At 38.8% G+C, this 19,639-nt stretch overlaps 1 protein-coding gene across 4 annotated transcripts in view; it reads left to right on the top strand.

Moving 5' to 3' along the window:
* znf462 (zinc finger protein 462) overlaps nucleotides 1-19,639 on the top strand; it is a 42,293-nt gene that overhangs the window by 8,067 nt on the left and 14,587 nt on the right. For all 4 annotated transcript variants that reach the window (XM_047805385.1, XM_027139855.2, XM_027139856.2 and 1 more), the window contains exon 2: nucleotides 17,117-17,370. In XM_047805385.1, the coding sequence (XP_047661341.1) occupies nucleotides 17,148-17,370 (223 nt within the window). In that variant the 5' untranslated portion in view covers nucleotides 17,117-17,147. The remainder of the gene's footprint in view (nucleotides 1-17,116; nucleotides 17,371-19,639) is intronic.

The following is a 19,639-nucleotide window of genomic DNA, read 5'->3' as shown; positions in this document are numbered from 1 at the left end:
TGGAAAAGGAACAGCTCTGATAATAAATAATTAGAAGCATTACTAATGTAGCACCTTTAATTTCCAATACAATGTCAAAGCATAAAAATCAATCATGGCTTTAACAGATGGACAGACTATTTAAATGCAGAATGTAAGTAAGTGATTGGGTAGAAATGACTGGTGGGTGTGTGAATAGAAGCGTATTTTTTGGCTTGTTAACACCAAAAATTTCTGTTGGTGAAAGTCTTACTGTCAGCTAGTAAGAGCTAAGAGTTTTCCCCACTCATTCATTACTACTCATTTCCAGTGCACACAGTTTCTGTTCTCACATAGCTTGTGAGGAGTGTCTCGAGGTTCATTTTCTGCACTGTTGTTTTTGAAACTACACGCTGTCACTGAGCCTAATCACACACATCAAAAACATGCAAAAACTGCAACAAAATGCATTGTATTTCCACAGACAACACGTCAAACTGCACTCCCACAGACTCACTGTGTAAAAGCATAAAGCCTACTGTATAAAGTATAGATGCAGAAACCTTCCAATAAAAACAAAGACAGCATGGCATTGATTGACTGAATAGAAAATCTAGAAGTTCAGAAAATCTGGAAGTATTCTGATTTGAATATTAACCGTGGTAACGTTTAGTAACCAAAATTAATCTAGAATTATTACAATAAAGCGAAATATAGAGGTCATTCTACAGCACTTCAAGCTCAGAGCAAAACTTCTCGTATCTCAGATCATAAATTCTGAAAGCTTTAAACTATTACTGAAAACATTTCTGTTTAAATCCCTACACACTTTATTTTAAACATTTCCTCTTTTCTCTCTCTAGAGTTATACATCGATGAGCCCGAACATTTATCCCAGTGACAGCTGATGTACATAACATTATCTTGTTCCATTGGGACTTGTCATGGAGGGGGCGATATATAAGGCAGCAAATGAACAGTCAGATTTCAAAGTTGATGTGTTGGAATCAGGAAAATGGGCAAGTGAAAGGACTTTGACAGGTGCCAATTTGTGATGGCTAGACGAGATGGTTAGAGCATCTCTTAAACCAGCTGGTCTTGTGGAGTGTTTCTGGTATGCAGTGGTTAGTACCTACCATAAGGGGTCCAAGGAAGGACGATTTGTGAACCAGCGACAGAGTCGTGTGTCCACCTTTAAAAGTGCATCAGAGCAAGACCATAAAGTAATGGGAGAAGGTGGTGTAGTCTGAAGAATCACATCATCTTGTTGACGGCCAAGTGTGTGCATGACGTACCTGGGGTATAGATGGCATTACAATTTACTGCCAAGCCAGCAAAGGCAGTGTGATGTTCTGGGAAACCTCAGAACCTGACATTCATGCCGATGTTACTTTGACATGTACCAACTACCTAAACATTGTTGTAGACCAATTAAAACATTTCATAACAGTTGTGCTTCAGGAAGAAGCTCTGCCACACTGCAAAAATTGTTGAGCTCTATTTGAGGAACCTGACAAAGAGTTCATGGTGTTGACTTGGACTCCAAATTCTCCAGATCTCAGTCTGATGTAGCATCTGTGTGATGTGCTGGACAAACAAGTTCGATCCCCCCCTCACAACTTAGAGGACTGAAAGGATCTGCTTCTAATGTGTTTGTGCAAGATTCCACAGCACACCTTCAGAGGTCTTGTGGAGTCCATAACTGGAAGGGTCAGAGCTGTTTATGCAACACAAATTGGACCTACACAGTATTAGGCAGGTTTTAATGTCAGGTCTGTACAGTGTGTATAGTATTTGTTTTTAATATATGTGTGCCTCTAGGATTTAGATTTGATTTATTATGAAAATGAAGTTTTGTGTTTTGAAATAGTGTCTTTGAACTTGAACTTGAAGTTGAACTTTACTGATCTCTTGTGAATGTACCATAAATGTGTCTCAGGTTTAAAATGTATTCTAAAATAGTGCAAAAAATTATATCTAATATAATAAAAAGAAAATGATCTATTAGTTAATAAAAAACTTCCACTGACACGCAGTGGGGGTAAAATAAAAACCGCTCAGCATGCAGATGTAAGAAACATGAACCTTTTTCCATAGTGTCTGGTTAGTATATGACTGAAACACACACACACATGCACACGCACACACACACCCCTGCAGTTCTTGAGAAGGATCTGGTGTGGTGAGACGTCTTACCAGCTGTTGTGGTTTCTTTAACACCGTCCTGAACCTCAGAGCTTTCTTTCCTTCTCTCCTCACTCATTGTTTTCTCTTTGTCCCTTATAAATTGGAGTTTTATGAATGTATGAAACTCTAAATCCAAACCAGAAAAAAACGCACACAGAATTGTTCAGATTGATGTAGTACACTAAGGTTTGTGTATAGTGATTTGTAATTAGACCGCACAAATTTGCTAAAGTTTGGTGGTTTGGGACACGGCCAGTGGGAGTGACCTGTTGTCACTGTAATGGAGCATCACTGTGGCTTTGCTAAAGACTTAGCTTACTAACTAACTAGGTCAACCTGGGTCATAGTGTGTGTGTGTATGTGTGTGTGTGTGTGTGTGTGTGTGTGTGTGTGTGTGTGTGTGTGCGTGTGCGTGTGCGTGTGCGTGTGCGTGTGCGTGTGCATATGCGTGTGCGTGTGCGTGTGTGTGTGTGTGTGTGTGTGTGTGTGTGTGTGTGTGTGCAGGAAACGGTTTCATTGCAACTGTGTGTTTTGAGGTGTGTGTCTTTTTGTTGATGTCATCTTAATGCTAACCTGGTGAGGAACGTATAGACACCAGTAGAGCACGGTGCTCTAAATGTGAGCTTGTAAATCATCACACTGTTGTATCACATTTATTTCTAAAGTAGTAATTGATCCACAAATCAAATTTTTCTTTATCCAAATCACTTCTAACGTACAAACTCCACCTTTTAGTAATGCAAAATGACAAACAAGTAAAGTTAATCCTTAAACCAGAGTTAGCAATGCATCTTCCTTTCAATTCCTTTGTCTTGAATCTCAGTAATGGAAACATGACTTTAAGTTCCTCTCGCCGTTCTTGAGAAGAACATTTTGGAGAACTGAGCTTTGCTTCTTCTCTGCTGCTGTCTGTTTAAAACAGATCCTCTGTGAAGGAAGAGGTTGAATCAACACCATTTCTGCTTTCACAAGCACCAACGTGAAGGGAAAAAAACACAGGCGGATCCGAAGATCTTTGCTGAGGTTACTCCATGCCATGTGTGTAATAGGATAGCGAGCTTCAGGGAGGGTGTGTGGAGGAACAAAAAAAAGGAACAAGGCCCTCTTCATAGCCTTGAGGAGCACAAAATGGTGGACAGATGAATGTTAGCGGTACTGAAATGGACTCGCTCTGAAGCGGAACAGGCTGAGGGTCACCTCCACTCCTGTTATACAGATCTGTTTAAAGCAGTGTTCCTGTCAGGAGAAAGCGCTGTGTGGAGATGGAAATCATTCTGAGCAGATTAAACAAATTACATTCACCAGGAAGGAATAAGGACAGCTGTCTTCTAAAGAGCTTTATTTTTTGAACAAATCTGAAGGCTCGTCTGTTACCAGCACGCACTGGATGAAAGCACAATTAATGTTTTACCACAGATAGTGTGACACTACCATTAAAAAACTGCTGTATGTCTGCATCAATACATTCAGCACACTTCCTGGTGGAGATGTTGACAGCGAAGAAACTGGTTTTTGCTTGAGGGTAATTGTTTTAGAAATGGGAAGATTTTTTTTTGTCAGCTGATAAATGGATAGATCGATGTATGGGTTAATGAGCCTGTGAATTTAATCAAATTATTATAGCTTGTACCCAAGACAAGTTGAATTCTCAAATTTGATTGGTTGGGAGGTGTGCTTTATTTTTTAATTTTTTTATTACAGCACAGCTCTGATAGTACCATGCTGTACCATGGCATAGTACCCGCTGTACCATAACCAGTAAGTTCATTTATTCGTTTATGTATGACAGACATGACACATGATCTAAAAAAAAAAATTTATTTAAAAATACATGTTTACAAAATGCATTGTTAGAGTCTCAGGAAGGCTTTGCAGAATTTCCCAGAATGAGAAGAATGTGTTTGACACATACACATGGAGAGAGACAGAGCAAGAGAGAGATGTAAATGAAAAGAGGACTTGTCTCTTAGATGTTCCACATCATGAAATTGTAGTGTGTTAATCAATTAACGCTGTGTTTGGTGTAGTATAAGCAGAATAACACTCTCTCCAGACTGTGTGGTTATATGAAAATGATCCCCCCTCAAGGTGATAAACAGCACGACACCGACATGGAGTTTTTCTTAAATAATTGTATGATCTTATTGCTATATAAGACTGTATGCTCATGTTATTCCCTGAAGTTGATTAATTTAATGTAGCACCAAATCCCCAAGTTCCCCTTTTTATCTATTATAGTTACTATAATACAGTTATATATAGTACAGTTAATATAGTTACAATACTATTATTGCGGTGAAACATCCACAAAACAGGCACGATCGTGTTCTTACTTGCATTCTGAAAGCCATAAAAAAAGTAGAGCTCTTCTATTTTGTAGACAATTCCTGTGCCTGAAAAATTGACAGTTAAAGCTTTGACTGTTACAAACTTCTGATAGTGGAGACTCCTTCCATACAGGATAAATAGACCGTGTTCCTGGGGTTAATGAGCATGATTTTTCCGAGTGAAAAGAAAGCATAGTCCAGGTGCCCAAGGTCACAATGCTGGGAAATTTAAACAGGAAGTGTTTTTCCACAGAGAAGATTCTTTCAGGAAATGCTGCAAGAGGATGTCATCAAACTGCACGCACACTCATCACATTAATCTCGCCACTCAACCCTTTTTCAACCTCAGAGAGAATTTTTTTTTTGTACTTAGTTTTTATTAGCAGAAGTAGAACTGATACATTCTTTTAATGTGTGTGTTGGTGCTTCATTCAGATGTTGTAACTGGTTAATGGTTGACCCAGTTCAGGTCTGCTGCCATCTGCTCTGAAAGGGATTTGCTGGGGGAAGCAGAAGATTACAGCAGATACAGCAGGAGGGCCAGAACACTGGCTTACGAATATTAGAAGATCTTGAATGATCTTGAATTCTTTTCCACTCATTTCCTGATTCATCAAAGCACTTTTAACAATGATATTTTTGCTATGTTATGCTTTATCTGAGATATAAATGGTGTTATCGTATTCATGAAGAAAAAGAAGTTAATACTATTTGTAAATGTGTCTTACAGCTCTGATGGGGTAAAGTTCTGACTCTTGGTTGGTCCCAATGTTTAGGTTTCTAAGTCTTGGTAAGTCTCAGACTCCTCTTCATTCCAAGTCTATTTAAGACTTAGGGTAACGTTAGGGTATTACCCTTAATTAATTCCATATGCATTTTTAGATCAATTCTATGATCTATGAGGACGTCATTGACTTTGCCTGACAGGATCTTGGATTTAATGATGCAAAGGCTTTAGTTTGCATGGGTAAATCACACTATGCAAAATCTGTGTGGTTTTACTGGTAGCCATGTGCAGTACGCACTTATCCTAGGTCAAATTTTATTTCTTTTTTGGATTTTGTAGGACATAATTTTAGTAAATCTGGTTTAGACGATTTCTCCGAATGCACCGGAGAAAAAAGGGCATCTGTAAGTAAGTGAAGTAAAGGTCAATCTTAAAGAATCGTCAAAAGAATTTCAAAACCGTTGTTTGTTGAGAAATCTTTGCGATTTAGTTTGTAGAAACAAAACAAAAAAGTTCTTCGCAGTCACAATTTCCTACATAATTTCCACAGTTACAAACACTTTTTTTATGTCTAGGGGTTTTAGGATCAATGGTTCAAAGAAAGAAATGATCTGGAAGTAAAGAAATAAGGTTCTGAGTTATAAGATGTTCCCAGTGCCAAAACACAGAAACCCTTGATCTTACGAGTCAAATTTTTGTGACAAAACTACTTAGAATAGTGTGTGTGTGTGTGTGTGTGTGTGTGTGTGTGTGTGTGTGTGTGTGTGTGTGTGTGTGTGTGTGTGTGTGTGTGTGTGTGTGTGTTTATCTACTGATAATAGTTACCAAGTCTATGAAGGTTTTTTCAGCCATAGTTTAGTTCTGCTGGAATGCAGCTTTATCACAACTCAAATGAATAGTTCTTTAGTTACTCCTCAATATTAAAAACTTGAAGGTGATTGAATGTGTTCTGCCTCCTCAAACTGATTTAACTGGAAGAAACACAGTTAAAATGTAAATGACTGGACCGTTAGGAATCAAATGGTTTTCTTATGAACTAATATGTCTGGTGACATTTAGGCATAATTGAAGAGACTGGGTCTGGGACATTTCTGTACAAACTTTCTGAAGGTTAAAAAAAAAATCATACTTCAAGGTTATAGCTATTTGAATAACACTACCTGAAGGTGACACACCTTGATAAAGAAGGACATCACATAGAACAAGGTGAACTGGAAGAGTCACAAGATATGTGCTCCAGTGACTCCAAAGTATGATAGAAAATTCATGGTTACGTTCATGAACACGAGCACTTCCTGTGTGAAGAAACTAAAGAACTTCGCTGTAGAAGAAACTCATTTTCTTTTTTGCATTTGCATTTTTAAAGATTATATTGTTTGGGAATAAATGGACAGATATGAATGAGGGTCATGATCTGCCCATGTTCCACACAGAATTTTGTTTCATCAGAATTAGTGATAGATGGATAGAAAATTCTGTTATTCTTCTCAAAGATGATGAAGACTCTGACTCATGTAGAAACTACATGATAGTAAAGAAGATAAAGATTAAGCACTCTGGAAAAAGTATGTGCTGACAAAAAAAACAAAACAAGAAGACACCATGATCTGTAGATGTTTTGCTGGCAATCCTTATGGTTTTAACCAGAATGGCTCAAGTTGCCATGTCTACTAACTACAGCTTGTTGAATCAGCAGCTTGTTGAATAAACCTTCGTTCTTCTCTAAGATAATAATCAAAGCTGACGCACCGGGTTGTGTAAGAACTTGATAAAGAAGTATGTGAAGGACAGTTGACTAGAACAAGCTGAACTGGACGAGTCAGAAGAGTTCCAGTATTTTCCGCATTAACTGCAAAAAAAACCCCAACAAATGATTGGATACTCTGGAACATGCTGGTAATAAATAGTTTTAATCGCTCAAGATCTCCGGTTGCTGTTTTTGTTTGCTTACTCCAAGCACTGTTCTTTGTAATAATAATTTGTAGTCCTGCTTTCATCTTATTGTGTGATGTCGCATGTCTGGTTGAACCACACCAGAACGTTCTCCTTCAGCTGGTGATTATTTTCTTAAGAAGTTGATTAGATGTGTGTTAAAGCTCAGCTCACTGTGACCCCGAATCTCCATCCACATAAAGTAAAATCTGTGTAGTGTGCAACAGAGTGGACTAAAAACCTCTGTGACTTAATCAGCTTAACGTCCTGTTCGTGTTCATGCGTAACAATGTGCTGATCCATCGCCTCATGCCAGCTTGTTACATTTCTATACAACTGCAACGTTTCTTTTTCAAATCATAATTTCAAATTTAATTTTGATTGCCGTCCGCATGTCAAAAGGGACCACAAAAAATATCTTCAGTCTGTTGTTTTAAAATGTTATACTTACAGGTGCATCTCAATAAATTAGAACGTTGTGGAAAAGTTCGTTTATTTAAGTAATTCAACTCAAATAGTGAAACAGTCTTTGGTTCTTTTAATTGATGATTTTGGCTCACATTAACAAACACCCACTAAATCAAATCTCAAAAAATTTGAATATGTTGACATGCCAATCAGCTAATCAACTCAAAACACCTGCAAAGGTTTCCTGAGCCATCAAAATGGTCTCTCAATTTGAAGTGAAGTGAAGTGAAATGACATACGGCTAAGTACGGTGAACCATACTCAGAATTTGTTCTCTGCATTTGACCCATCCAAAGTGCACACACACAGCAGTGAACACACACACCGCGGACACACACCCGGAGCAGTGGGCAGCCATTTATGCTGCGGCGCCCGGGGAGCTCAAGGGCACCTCAGTCGTGGCCGGCCCGAGACTTGAACCCACAACCTTAGGATTACGAGTCAGACTCTCTAATCATTAGGCCACAACTTGCCCAATTTTCGCATATCCCAGGTTATGGGGTCAGAGTGCAGGGTCAAGCCATAGGGACGGCACCCCTGGAGCAGGTGAGTTTAAGGACCTTGCCCAAGGACCCAACGTTGATGCTCAGCAGCTTGTGGACTCGAACCCCGACCTTCTGATCAAGATCCCAGCGCCTTAACCGCTGGATCATCACGTCCTCACACTAGGTTCACTAGGCTACACAGTCAATGGGGAAGACTGCTGATCTGACAGTTGTCCAGAAGACAATCATTGACACCTTTTACAAGGAGTGTAAGCCACAAACATTCATTGCCAAATAAGCTGGCTGTTCACAGAGTGCTGTATCCGAGCATGCTAACAGAAAGTTAAGCGGAAGTAAAAAGTGTAGAAGAAAAAGATGCACAACCAACCAAGAGAACCCCAGTGGTGAGAGGCTTGTCAAGCAAAATCGATTCAAGAATTTGTGTGAACTTTACAAGGAATGGACTGAGGCTGGGGTCAAGGCATCAAGAGCCACCACACACAGACGTGTCAAGGAATCTGGCAACAGTTATCGTATTCCTCTTGTTAAGCCACTCCTGAACCACATAAATGTCAGAGGCGTCTTAGTTAGACTAAGGAGAAGAAGAACTGGACTGTTGCCCAGCGGTCCAAAGTCCTCTTTTCAGATGAGAGCAAGTTTTGTATTTCATTTGGAAACCAAGGTCCTATAGTCTGGAGGAAGGGTGGAGAAGCTCATAGACCAAGTTGCTTAAAGTCCAGTGTTGAGATTCCACAGTCTGTGATTATTTGGGGTGCAATGTCATCTGCTGGTTTTGGTCCACATTGTTTTTGAAAACCAAAGTTACTGTACTGGTTTACCAATAAATTTTAGAGCACGTCTTGCTTTCTTCTGCTGACCAGCTTTTTAAAGATGCTGATTTCATTTTCCAGCAGGATTTGGCACCTGCCCACACTGCCAAAAGCACCAAAAGTTGGTTAAATGACCATGGCCAGCAAACTCACCATACCTAAACCCCGTAGAGATTCTATGGGGTGTTGTCAAGAGGAAAATGAGAAAAAAGGGACCAAAAAATGCACATGAGCTGAAGACCACTGTCGAAGAAACCTGGGCTTCCATACCACCTCAGCAGTGCCACAGACTGATCACCTTTGTGCCACGTCGAATTGAGGCAGTAATTAAATCAAAAGGAGCCAAGTATTGAGTACATATACAGCAAATGAACATACTTTCCAGAAGGCCGACAATTCATTAAAAAAAAATTTTTATTGGTCTTATGAACTATTCTAAATTTTTGAGATGTTGAATTTGTGGGTTTTTGTTAAACGTAAGCCAAAATCATAACGATTAAAAGAACCAACAACTTAAAATACTTTAGTCTGTGTGTACTGAATTTCCATAATACACAAGTCCCACTATTTGAGTTGAATTACTTAAATAAACGAACTTTTCCTCGAAATTCTAATTTTTTAAGATGCACCTATATATATTTTTGCTTTATTTATGTAGAAATGTCATTTTGATTCATTTGGATATGAAGTCCTTGTTCTTATCTTATCTTATTGTGTTCTTATCGCTGTTTAACAACACATCTAATGGTTCTTTATTAAAGTGCTTTTAACGTATCTCTGTTTTTATCTAAAAGCATCTGTGAGACAGGTCTAAGTGTAAAATTTGACCTGGAGTGATTGAGACTGCGATGGCTAGAAGAATGAACCGATGTGGAGAAACTGCTTGGTTGCTTACCACATGGCAAAATTCCAAAACACTTACCGCAACGGTTGGTGCTTACCACAAAACAAAAATACATATATATTTTTTATTGTTACAGCATTTTCTCATTTGACATTGACTAGGAGATGAATGGACAGGTATTAATAAGAGTTAGGGCTGGGCGGTATGACGGTATATTCCGTTTCCGCAGAATAAAATGTCTACCGTTACAGGTTTTTCTATTCCGTGCATACCGTGAAATTTAAATTAGTGGGCGTGGTTAACCTCACGTGTAGCACGCCTGAATCTGAGAACGATTGAGAAGCGGCACATAAGCGTAGATAAGAATAAAAACATGGAGAAAGACATGCATGCTGATAAAGAAATCCCACACAAACCATGCTGATGATGCTGTTGCCATTATGCCTGTAGCCCTGCCCACATACCCCAGTTTGGTTTTGGAGATAATGAGAACATGCATGATGATGGTTAATGTATGAAGCTGTACCATCTAGGTTCTGTCTAAATCTAATGCCTAAGTTGCATCTTTTAAATTTTTCATTTTGGGAGACATTTCCCATTTTAGAAAAGATTTGAAATAGAATCTCTAAGAAAACTGGAACCATTGACCATCCAAAGAACTGCTTAGGAAACCTTGTAGTGAGTTGGTGTAGCGTTACTGAGAGAACCATTTTAGATCTCTTTTTAAAGCAGCCGTTGTAGTGTATCATTACAGTTCTATCTCTCTCTGTCTCGTTGCTCCTCTCCCCAGCGCTGCAGATGTTTTTGAGCTCTGGAGAGAAAAAAGGACGTTTCAGGCATGCTTTGCATTTTTAGACCCTCTCATGGAGCCGAGCTGGCACTTTCCTCCTCCAGCCTGCAGAAGATTTATTATTTTTTTAAAGAAGTGATTGTCCTTGAGAACCTGCTCAGAGACTGTGTTTGTGCACTGTGTTTAATCCTGAGATGGGCTGAGGTTTCGCTCTGACATATAAAATGGCCAAGTCAGGCTGGCAGAAGTGAAGCGTTTCTGCTGAGCTGTGTGTTTGTAGGACACATTTTTTTGTCAGCACTTCTCCAGAGGAACATCATTCTTTATACATACCACATCATTAGCATTTGCATTAGCATCTGTCTTTTCTACGTGTATCGTAGCTGAAAAGACTTCAGGGATATGAGGTTATAACCAATGGACTGAGATTTCACCAGAGACTTTGCACACACACTTGCGCACACACAGAGGACTGACTCTTAAAATGGCTGCTGTCCTTGAATCTCGAAGGACCTGCACTGCTCTTCACTTGTCATAGCAACAAAGACTTGGGAAATTTCTCCCTTATTAGTCATTAGTAGTTAGTTTAGTATGGTATGAGGAAGGTTCTCATGATTATTTTCACCTTCAAGTCCTTTTATTTGTCACACACAGAAAAACACCTTCCTTAACGCCATTTTGGAGCCATAAGATGGACAGTTAAAAATGCTGTGGCTTAGCATTTCAGTTGTAGCTATCAATTTTATTGTTGGAATGATAGGAAACCATCTACACTACATGGCCAAAAGTATGTGGACACCTGATCAACACATCCATATGTGGTTCTTATGCAAACTCTTGGATGTACACAATTGTATATGTCATCTTCAGCTTTACAATTTGCCTTCATTGGCACTAAGAGGCCCAAACCTGTTCCAGCTGTGCACAAAGCAAGCTCCTTGAAGGCATGGCTTACAAAGGTTGGGGTGGAGGATCTCCAGCACAGAGGCCTGACCTCAACCCCACTGAACACCTTTTGGGATAAACTGGAACACTCCCCATACCCTTTGCATCCATCAATGCCTGAACTCATCTTGAGGCTGATTGAACACAAGTCCCCAACATCTATGATCCAAAATCTATTGGAAAGCCTTCCACAATGAGTGGAGATATAATAACAGCAAAGAGAGAATGAATTTGGAATGGGATTTTCAACAATTTTAGCCATAGTGTATAACCAGAAGTTACTGCTAGCTCTTTTGTTTAGTTTCTGATTAGTCCAGGTTTGTAAAAAGCACGTCAACTTTTCAAAATTACATTAGAGTCACAATATCATACCATTTGAGCATGCCGATTTAAGCGTGCTAACAAAAACAGTAAAAAAACACATAAATTGAAATAAGTTAAAGTTGTACAATGTAATAATGTAGTGTGACTCACTGACTGACTGTATATTATTCTATAAAAAGAGCTTTATACACTAGAAGTTTTAAAAGGAAAGAGGGAGCTTAGTCTATGTCACTTGGTTTTAGTTATGAAGGCGTGACCTTGGTGTGTCTGTCCCAGTGAAGGAGGTGTGGCCTTTGTGCCTGTCAGTCCCTGTGAATGGGGTGTGGCTTCTGTGTCTATAAGTTTCACTGAAGACGGCATGGCCCTTGTACCTGTCAATATCAGTGAAGGTGTGTGACCTCATCACCTGTCAGTCACAGTGAAGGAGGTGTAGCCTCTGTGTCTGTCAATCCTAGTCAAAGAGATTTGGCCTTTGTGTTCGTCAGTCCAAGTGAAGGTGGCACGGCTTCTGTGCCTGTCAATTTCAGTGAAGGAGGCGTTGCCTCTGTGTCTGTCAGTCTCAGTGAAGGTGCCATGTCCCGTCACACAGAGAGCAGTATGTAGCGAGTGAAACTTCAGTTTGATAAAGTTTTTTAATAAACTTTTGTAATAAAGTTAATGTTTCTCACACACACCGTTCCGCATGCTGTTTTTATTTTGTTCACAGCTCCACATTTCCTCTGACCTTCACTCATCACTCTTCACTCAGCCTTGGACCACTTGAGCACCGAGTCCTTCATTTGCTGTCCTTGACTATAAGAAATGCTGCACTTCTGTTTATCAGCCGTCAAGTCAGTTTGCCTTCGAGGTCTGGAGTGTGTGAGGTTCTGGAATAAGAATGGATCAGTCTGTTGTTTCTAAAGATTTCAAGGCCTTCTGTGGAATTGTACCCTTGCTCTGAATCATAGCAAGGCTGCACATCACACAAAACATAAAAATACATTTTTTTAAGAGCTGATGTGTGTGTGTTGTGTAGTTCTGTTACCTGTATACGTCTTCATTTATGCTAATACCAATTTATATTAATTTGTGCTCATGATATCTGTGGTATCATATGCCACACATCACACACATTTGAATAATTATCCACAATCACTCCTATTTCATTGTAAAGAGAGCATGGCAGATCTTTATTAAAGCTTGCATAAGATAAACCTGTACAGTACCACTCATAAGGCAGTGACTCACCTTTTTGTTATATTTAGTTAAAATACATGATATACAGTGGTGTGAAAAAGTGTTGGCCCCTTCCTATTTTTTTCTTTTTTTTTGCATGTTTGTCACACTTTCATGTTTCAGATCATCAAACAAATTTAAATATTAGTCAAAAATAACACAAGAAAACACAACATGCAAAACATGCATTTTTAAGTGAAGGTTATTATTAAGGGATAACAACATCCAAACCTACATGGCCATGTGTGAAAAAGTGCTTGCCCCTGAACCTAATAACTGGTTGGGTCACCCTTAACAGCATCCAATTTTTGGATTTTGGATATTGCGATAACTTGCAATGAGTCTGTTACAGCACTGTGGGGGAATTTTGGTCCACTCATATTTGCAGAATTATTGTAAGTCAGCCACATTTGAGGGTTTTCAAGCATGAACCGCCTTTTTAAGGTCATACCACAGCATCTCAATAGGATTCGGGTCAGGACTTTGACTAGGCCACTCCAAAGTCTTCATTTTGTTTTTCTTTAGCAATTCTGAGGTGGACTTGCTGGTGTGTTTTGGATCATTGTCCTGCTGCAGAACCCAAGTTTGCTTCAGCTTGAGGTCACAAACAGATGGCCACACATTGACCTTCAGGATTTTTTGGTAGACAGCAGAATTCATGGTTCCGTTTATCACAGCAAGTCTTCCAGGTCCTGAAAAAGTAGCCCCAGACCATCACACTACCACCACAATATTTTACTGGTGGTATGATGTTCTTTTTTCTGAAATGCAGTGTTACTTTTATGCCAGATGTAATAGGACACACACTTTCTAAAAAGTTCAACTTTTGTCTCTTCAGTCCACAGATTATTTTCCCAAAAATCTTGGGGATCACCAATCTGAGACAAGCCTTTATGTTCTTTTTGCTCATCATGGAACTTTGCCATGCAGACCATTTTTGCCCTGTCTCTTTCTTATGGTGGAGTCATGAACACTGACCTTAAAAGAGGCAAGTGAGGCCTGCAGTTCTTTGGATGTTGTTGTGGGGTCTTTTGTGACATCTTGGATGAGTAGTCGCTGCACACTTGGGGTAATTTTGGTCGGCTGGCCACTCCTGGGAAGGTTCACCACTGTTCCATGTTTTTGCCATTTGTGGATAATGGCTCTGTCTGTGGTTTGCTGGAGTCACAAAACTTTAGAAATGGCTTTATAACCTTTTCCAGACTGACAGATCACAATTACTTTCTTTTTCATTTGTTCCTGAATTTCTTTGGATCTCAGCATGATGTGTAGCTTTTGAGCTTCACTTCATCAGTCAGGTATTATTTAAGTGAACTCAGGTGTGATAAAACATAGTTTAGTTATGTTATGATAAGTTATATTTTTGACTAATATTTAAATTTGTTTGATGATCCGAAACATTAAAGTGTGACAAATGTGAAAAAAATAAAAAACAATAAAGGGGCCAAGACTTTTTCACACAACTGTATAATATATGGCAATAGCAAAGCAAAGCTCTGTTGAGCTTATATGAGGAAGAAACCTTCAGAGGAACCAGACAAAAAGAAATCCATCCTCATTTGGGTGACATCATAGACTGGGATTTATAAATAATTTCCCTTCTATTACAATACTACATAGTCAAAAACACAGTTGTGTAATCAGGAAATGAGGTCTGTTTTGTTGTTCACTGATGGAGACTTGAGGGTAAAATTGTTCATGGCAATAAATTTCCCCTTGGAGTGTGTTACGAAGCACACTGTTGCATGTCACTTCAATTCGTTTAACGAAAAAAAATACATTTGATGGAAATGGAAGAGTGCAAGCAATCCTCCTCTAAAGTATGGGAACACTTTACATTACACTGTGTTGTTTGCCTCATGTAGTTTAAAAGTAAAGCTGAAATGTCTCTGATGCCTTCTAGTGGTCATTTTCTATGTTAGTTAATGGACAAGGAACCAAACCTATATTTTAAATTACATCCAGTTATATCCACAAACTTACATTTTTTCCCCAAACATTTTTGAGCCAATCTTCTATCCCTACAACAAATAAATAAGAGGTGTGGTAGTTGGGGTGATTGATTGACAGTTTTGACAATTCACCTCTTGAACAAACCTGCACCTGATCCTTTTGACAGTTCTGTAGCAAAGCCATGGTTTGTTCTGCTGCATTAGTGTTGATAAATTTAGACTTGTTTAAACACTATTTTGTTTAATTGTCTTGCATATACACAATACACAGTATATTGTATATTATAATAAGTTGCTTTTGGTTCGCACAAAAGTTGAACCCAAGAAAAGTTGATTCAGTGATTCCATGCACTGACAACTAAAAGTCAACCCCAAAGCTTTGGAGTTGATTCCACATGCCAGAATGATTCAACCCATGCACACACATGACAAACAAAATGAATCTAGCATCAGAGACTTTCATTTGGTGAGACAGCTGGTGTATATTTATTTTGCCTTTACTTGCCATTTGTCTGATTAGAATTGAACAGAATTTGAAACAGATAGCTGCAAAAAAATCTTGTGATGCTTATTTAAAAAATGTACAGAATTTCTCCATCATGCTAAGTTGGGGTGCTACATTTGGGTGTTATAAGTACTTGATAATATTCTCATGCATTGCACAGTTGTTAGCATGCACCTCGTGTTAGTGCCTGTGAGGAGTTTTTCACATTCTAACCATCTAATCAATCATCAAAACAACTGTTTCTTGTAGTCGCGGTTTATATTAATATTAATGCCTTCATTATAATATGTGATCATTTCTATAGTAACAGCTTATTCACAGGGACTTGTATGGAACAGACTACATAAACTGATTCATAATGCATATTCATTGATATGTTTTTAAGGAGATATTTATTTAACACTTATGGAAGGAGCCTACAGAGCCAGAACTTTGCAGGAGTAAAGCTGAAACTTTAGGTTTTCTCACAAGGAATGTCTTCAGGACAGAGAAGTTTACACATTCTGTTTTTTTTTTGTTTTGTTTTTTGTGGTTTCTCTTTGACAAAGTAATATATTTTTTGCCTTATTGACAATTAACATATTGCAGTGGTATGAGAAGATTAAAACACTTTTGAAAGTGAAGTGACATACGGCTAAGTATGGTGACCCATACTCAGAATTCGTTCTCTGCATTTAACCCATCCAAAGTGAACACACACACCGTGAACACACACCCGGAGCAGTGGGCAGCCATTTTTATGCCGCGGCGCCCGGGGACCAGTTGGGCAGTTCGGTGCCTTGCTCAAGGGCACCTCAGTCGTGGCCGGCCCGAGACTCAAACCCACAACCTTAGGATTACGAGTCAGGCTCTCTAACCATTAGGTCACGACTTGCCCTTTTAGTGCTCTTCTTGAAAAATAATCTAGCAGAGTGTAGTAACTCTACTTCTGTGTAACAGCAGCACACACAGTTGTATTACTTATTTAATTTATTACATTAATGTATACACATCATCTAAGATTTTCTTTATATTTATTCCTTTGCATCAGTAAACATGTCAGATTTTTTGAAAGCACAGTTCATATTTTAGTGAAGATTTATTGATGTGACGGAGATTCTGTGAGACGGCTATCGATTAACTCTGGGTTCTGGGATAATTATGCCAGCTCTGTTTGATTTTTTATTTTTTTTTCACAATCCTTTTCTTTTTGAACATGGCCATGTAAGGGCTTTCAGCAATCCTCATTGCTTCAGAAGGACCTAATGCAGTGTGCCGAAGACGTGTGAGATGTAAATATGGAGATACGCTGGTGTTCTCCAGCTGCGGCTTTATCCCAAGGTCATGAAGAAAGAGATCGAATCCAGTCGTAATCCCGTCTCAGTGAGCGTTCCTGGAAACACGACATCTTTTGTGTCAGAATATAAGACTCGACGAGCATGAGGAGGGCTTTCAGTGCTGTTTCCATCAGTGTTGTTCATATCGATCGTGATGAGGTTGAAATTAAGATGCGCTGGGGATTTGAAATAGTTGAGATTGCTGTAAACTTGTGCTGAGGTGATCAGACAGGTCACTGCAGGATGGACAACGTCTCTACACATCCCCAAGTCTGTTTAATTAATGAATTCCCTTTTTTCTTCTTCTTCAGGTTTCCCTGATTTTCCAGGGAGTGTTCAGTGATGGAGGTGCTACAGTGCGATGGTTGCGATTTCCGTGCAGAATCCTGTGATGAGCTCAAAGCTCACATTCAGGACGTCCACACCGTTTTCCTGCAGCCTACAGATGTTGTGAACGAATCACCTCAAAGGTCAAGGTCCGATTCCTTAAACTCTTTCAGCCACACAGAGGAGGATGACGAGGATATCGGCAATAATGAATGTGAATTTCCACCCAAGGAAACAGGTACATCTGCACCCCACCCACCTCAGGATTGTATTTTATTAAAATTACTATTATTATTTACACCCGATGTGTCATACGTAAGTGTGGTTAAAACACAAATCCGGATCCTGTACATCATCTATCTTAATCATTCTAAGCAATGTAAAATAATTTTTAGCATGGAGAAGCCTCCTATCTTCCTCCACCTATCAGTTTTATTTTCTCCACCTTTTTTTACTTACTCCACCTTTTTAAACTTCTCTACCTTCTCCAATTTCTCTACCTTATGAACATTCTCCACCCTCTTTACTTTTCCACTTCAGTTTCTCTACATTCTCCAGCTTCTACATTGTTCCTCCTCTCTCACCTTATTCCACCAGCACCTTCCAAATCTTCTGTGTTGTCCACTTTCTCTATTTCCCAATTTTCCCACCTTTCCCAATGTCTGTCTTTGCAGTGTCTTTCTACTCTCTTTACCTCCTCCAGTGTTTATGCTTTCTTCCTTTTCTCTTCAACCCTGTCATTTTTACATTCTCCACTTTCTTTTAAATCCACATTCTCCATCATATAGTTTTTCTTCTTCTTTTTTTCCTTCTTCATCTTTTTTTTTTTTTTTAATTTTCTCTAACCTCTACAGATTCTCCAGCTTCTCCACTCTCTACATTCTTTACAATTTTTATCTTTTCATCTGGCTTCCCTTTCTTTATTGTTTGTCTTTTCTTTACATTCTCCATTTTCTCCACCTCCTCTACTCTACAACCTCTGCTCCACTTTCAGTTTCTCCTTCTCCTCCACTTTCTCCTTCTCAATTTCTGTTGTTCCTGGCTTTGTGTCTGACTATAAATCCCCTCCTCTCATCTTCGATGAAAAAATGAATCATATCGATTGATTAGTGTGACGTTTAAATTGGTGTCTGAAATTAGTAGCAAGCAGAAACGAACGTTGATACAATGGCGTGCGTCAATGTGTAAATAAAATTTAAAGTGCAAATGAAAAGTGATGTTCTCAGAAGCATCACTGGCTATTGGCACAGTTCCATTCGCCTGGCTCTGTAGTTACAGGAATATTGGATCTCACGCTGCTTAAAGTTGCTGCAGTAAACAGAGCCAGCATGAGAGTGATGTGTTAAACATTGGGTGATAATGAGCCGTTTACTTAAATTCAGTAAGGTAAACAGCAACCATTTTAATAACCTTTACATTTCCTGTATTTATCAGAACAAAGAAGGTGTCCCACAGGTTTTTGAGGAACACCAGTTTTGTCTTGTTTTTGAATGTGCCTGTAAATGTGAGCAACTGACTGCAAAAGGTGTTCTGAGCATTTGTACCAGGTATATTGATAAAATTCCTATTGGTAAATCTGTTGCTAAATGTGCATATTGTTTTGTACATGAGGTTGTTAAATTTACATATAAATTATGGCTCATATGACATATACCCATGGTCAGAATCACTTGGAAGTGAGTAATTGCAATTTAATACACAGACTACACTGTGAAGTTGAAATTGTTTATTTATTTCAAGTACACACACCGATTTAACAAACATTTTGTGAAACTTGGTCATAATCATGATATAATAACCTGAACGCAAGCAATCCAAACATAAAATAAAACAAATAAGACTAGATGTTTCAATAGGAAAAATGTAATAGCCCACTATAGAAGGAGGAAGAGACATGCTGCCAAGGCCTGAGCTGCATCATACTGCTGTTTTTATCTAAGCAGACACTGCACACAACTCCAAGCTGAAGTCTGTTCCATGCTACTGCTTCTCAGAATTAATGAATCACCATGGACATCTTTCCATTGTTAGTCAGGCTCATATGTGCATCACCTCATGAATCATGTCAATCTGCATGTCGATGAAATGAAAATTCTTTATTTTAACATCTGTGTATTCATTGCTTTACATGTTCGTTTTTGGTCTGTAAAACCGCAACAAAGAATTACAACTCACATTTATTTTGGTAAGCCATGTTTTAGGTCCCCTTTTTGGTCAGGCTCTAAAGCATTCACAGAAAATTCCCAAGTGGGATTCGTTAAATTAGCCATGAATAAAGGATGGCACATGGACATCAAAATCAGTTCATAAGACAGGCATTATTGCGCAATAAAAAAATAAATACGTACTCTGTCCTAATTCTGCCATTTGTTGTATCTTCTAACAGTGTTGATATCTTTCATGCATGCTTTAATTTCTAAATATTGTGGTTACACTTTCAATTATTAAATATTTAAACATAGTCCCATTTTCCACATGAAGTTAATTATTATGTCCATTGGAACAGA

Source organism: Tachysurus fulvidraco, chromosome 21 (assembly GCF_022655615.1).
Source record: "Tachysurus fulvidraco isolate hzauxx_2018 chromosome 21, HZAU_PFXX_2.0, whole genome shotgun sequence".
In the NCBI taxonomy this organism is placed as follows: domain Eukaryota; kingdom Metazoa; phylum Chordata; class Actinopteri; order Siluriformes; family Bagridae; genus Tachysurus; species Tachysurus fulvidraco.
Note: the sequence above shows the minus strand (reverse complement) of the source record. Positions and strands in the feature narration are given on the sequence as shown.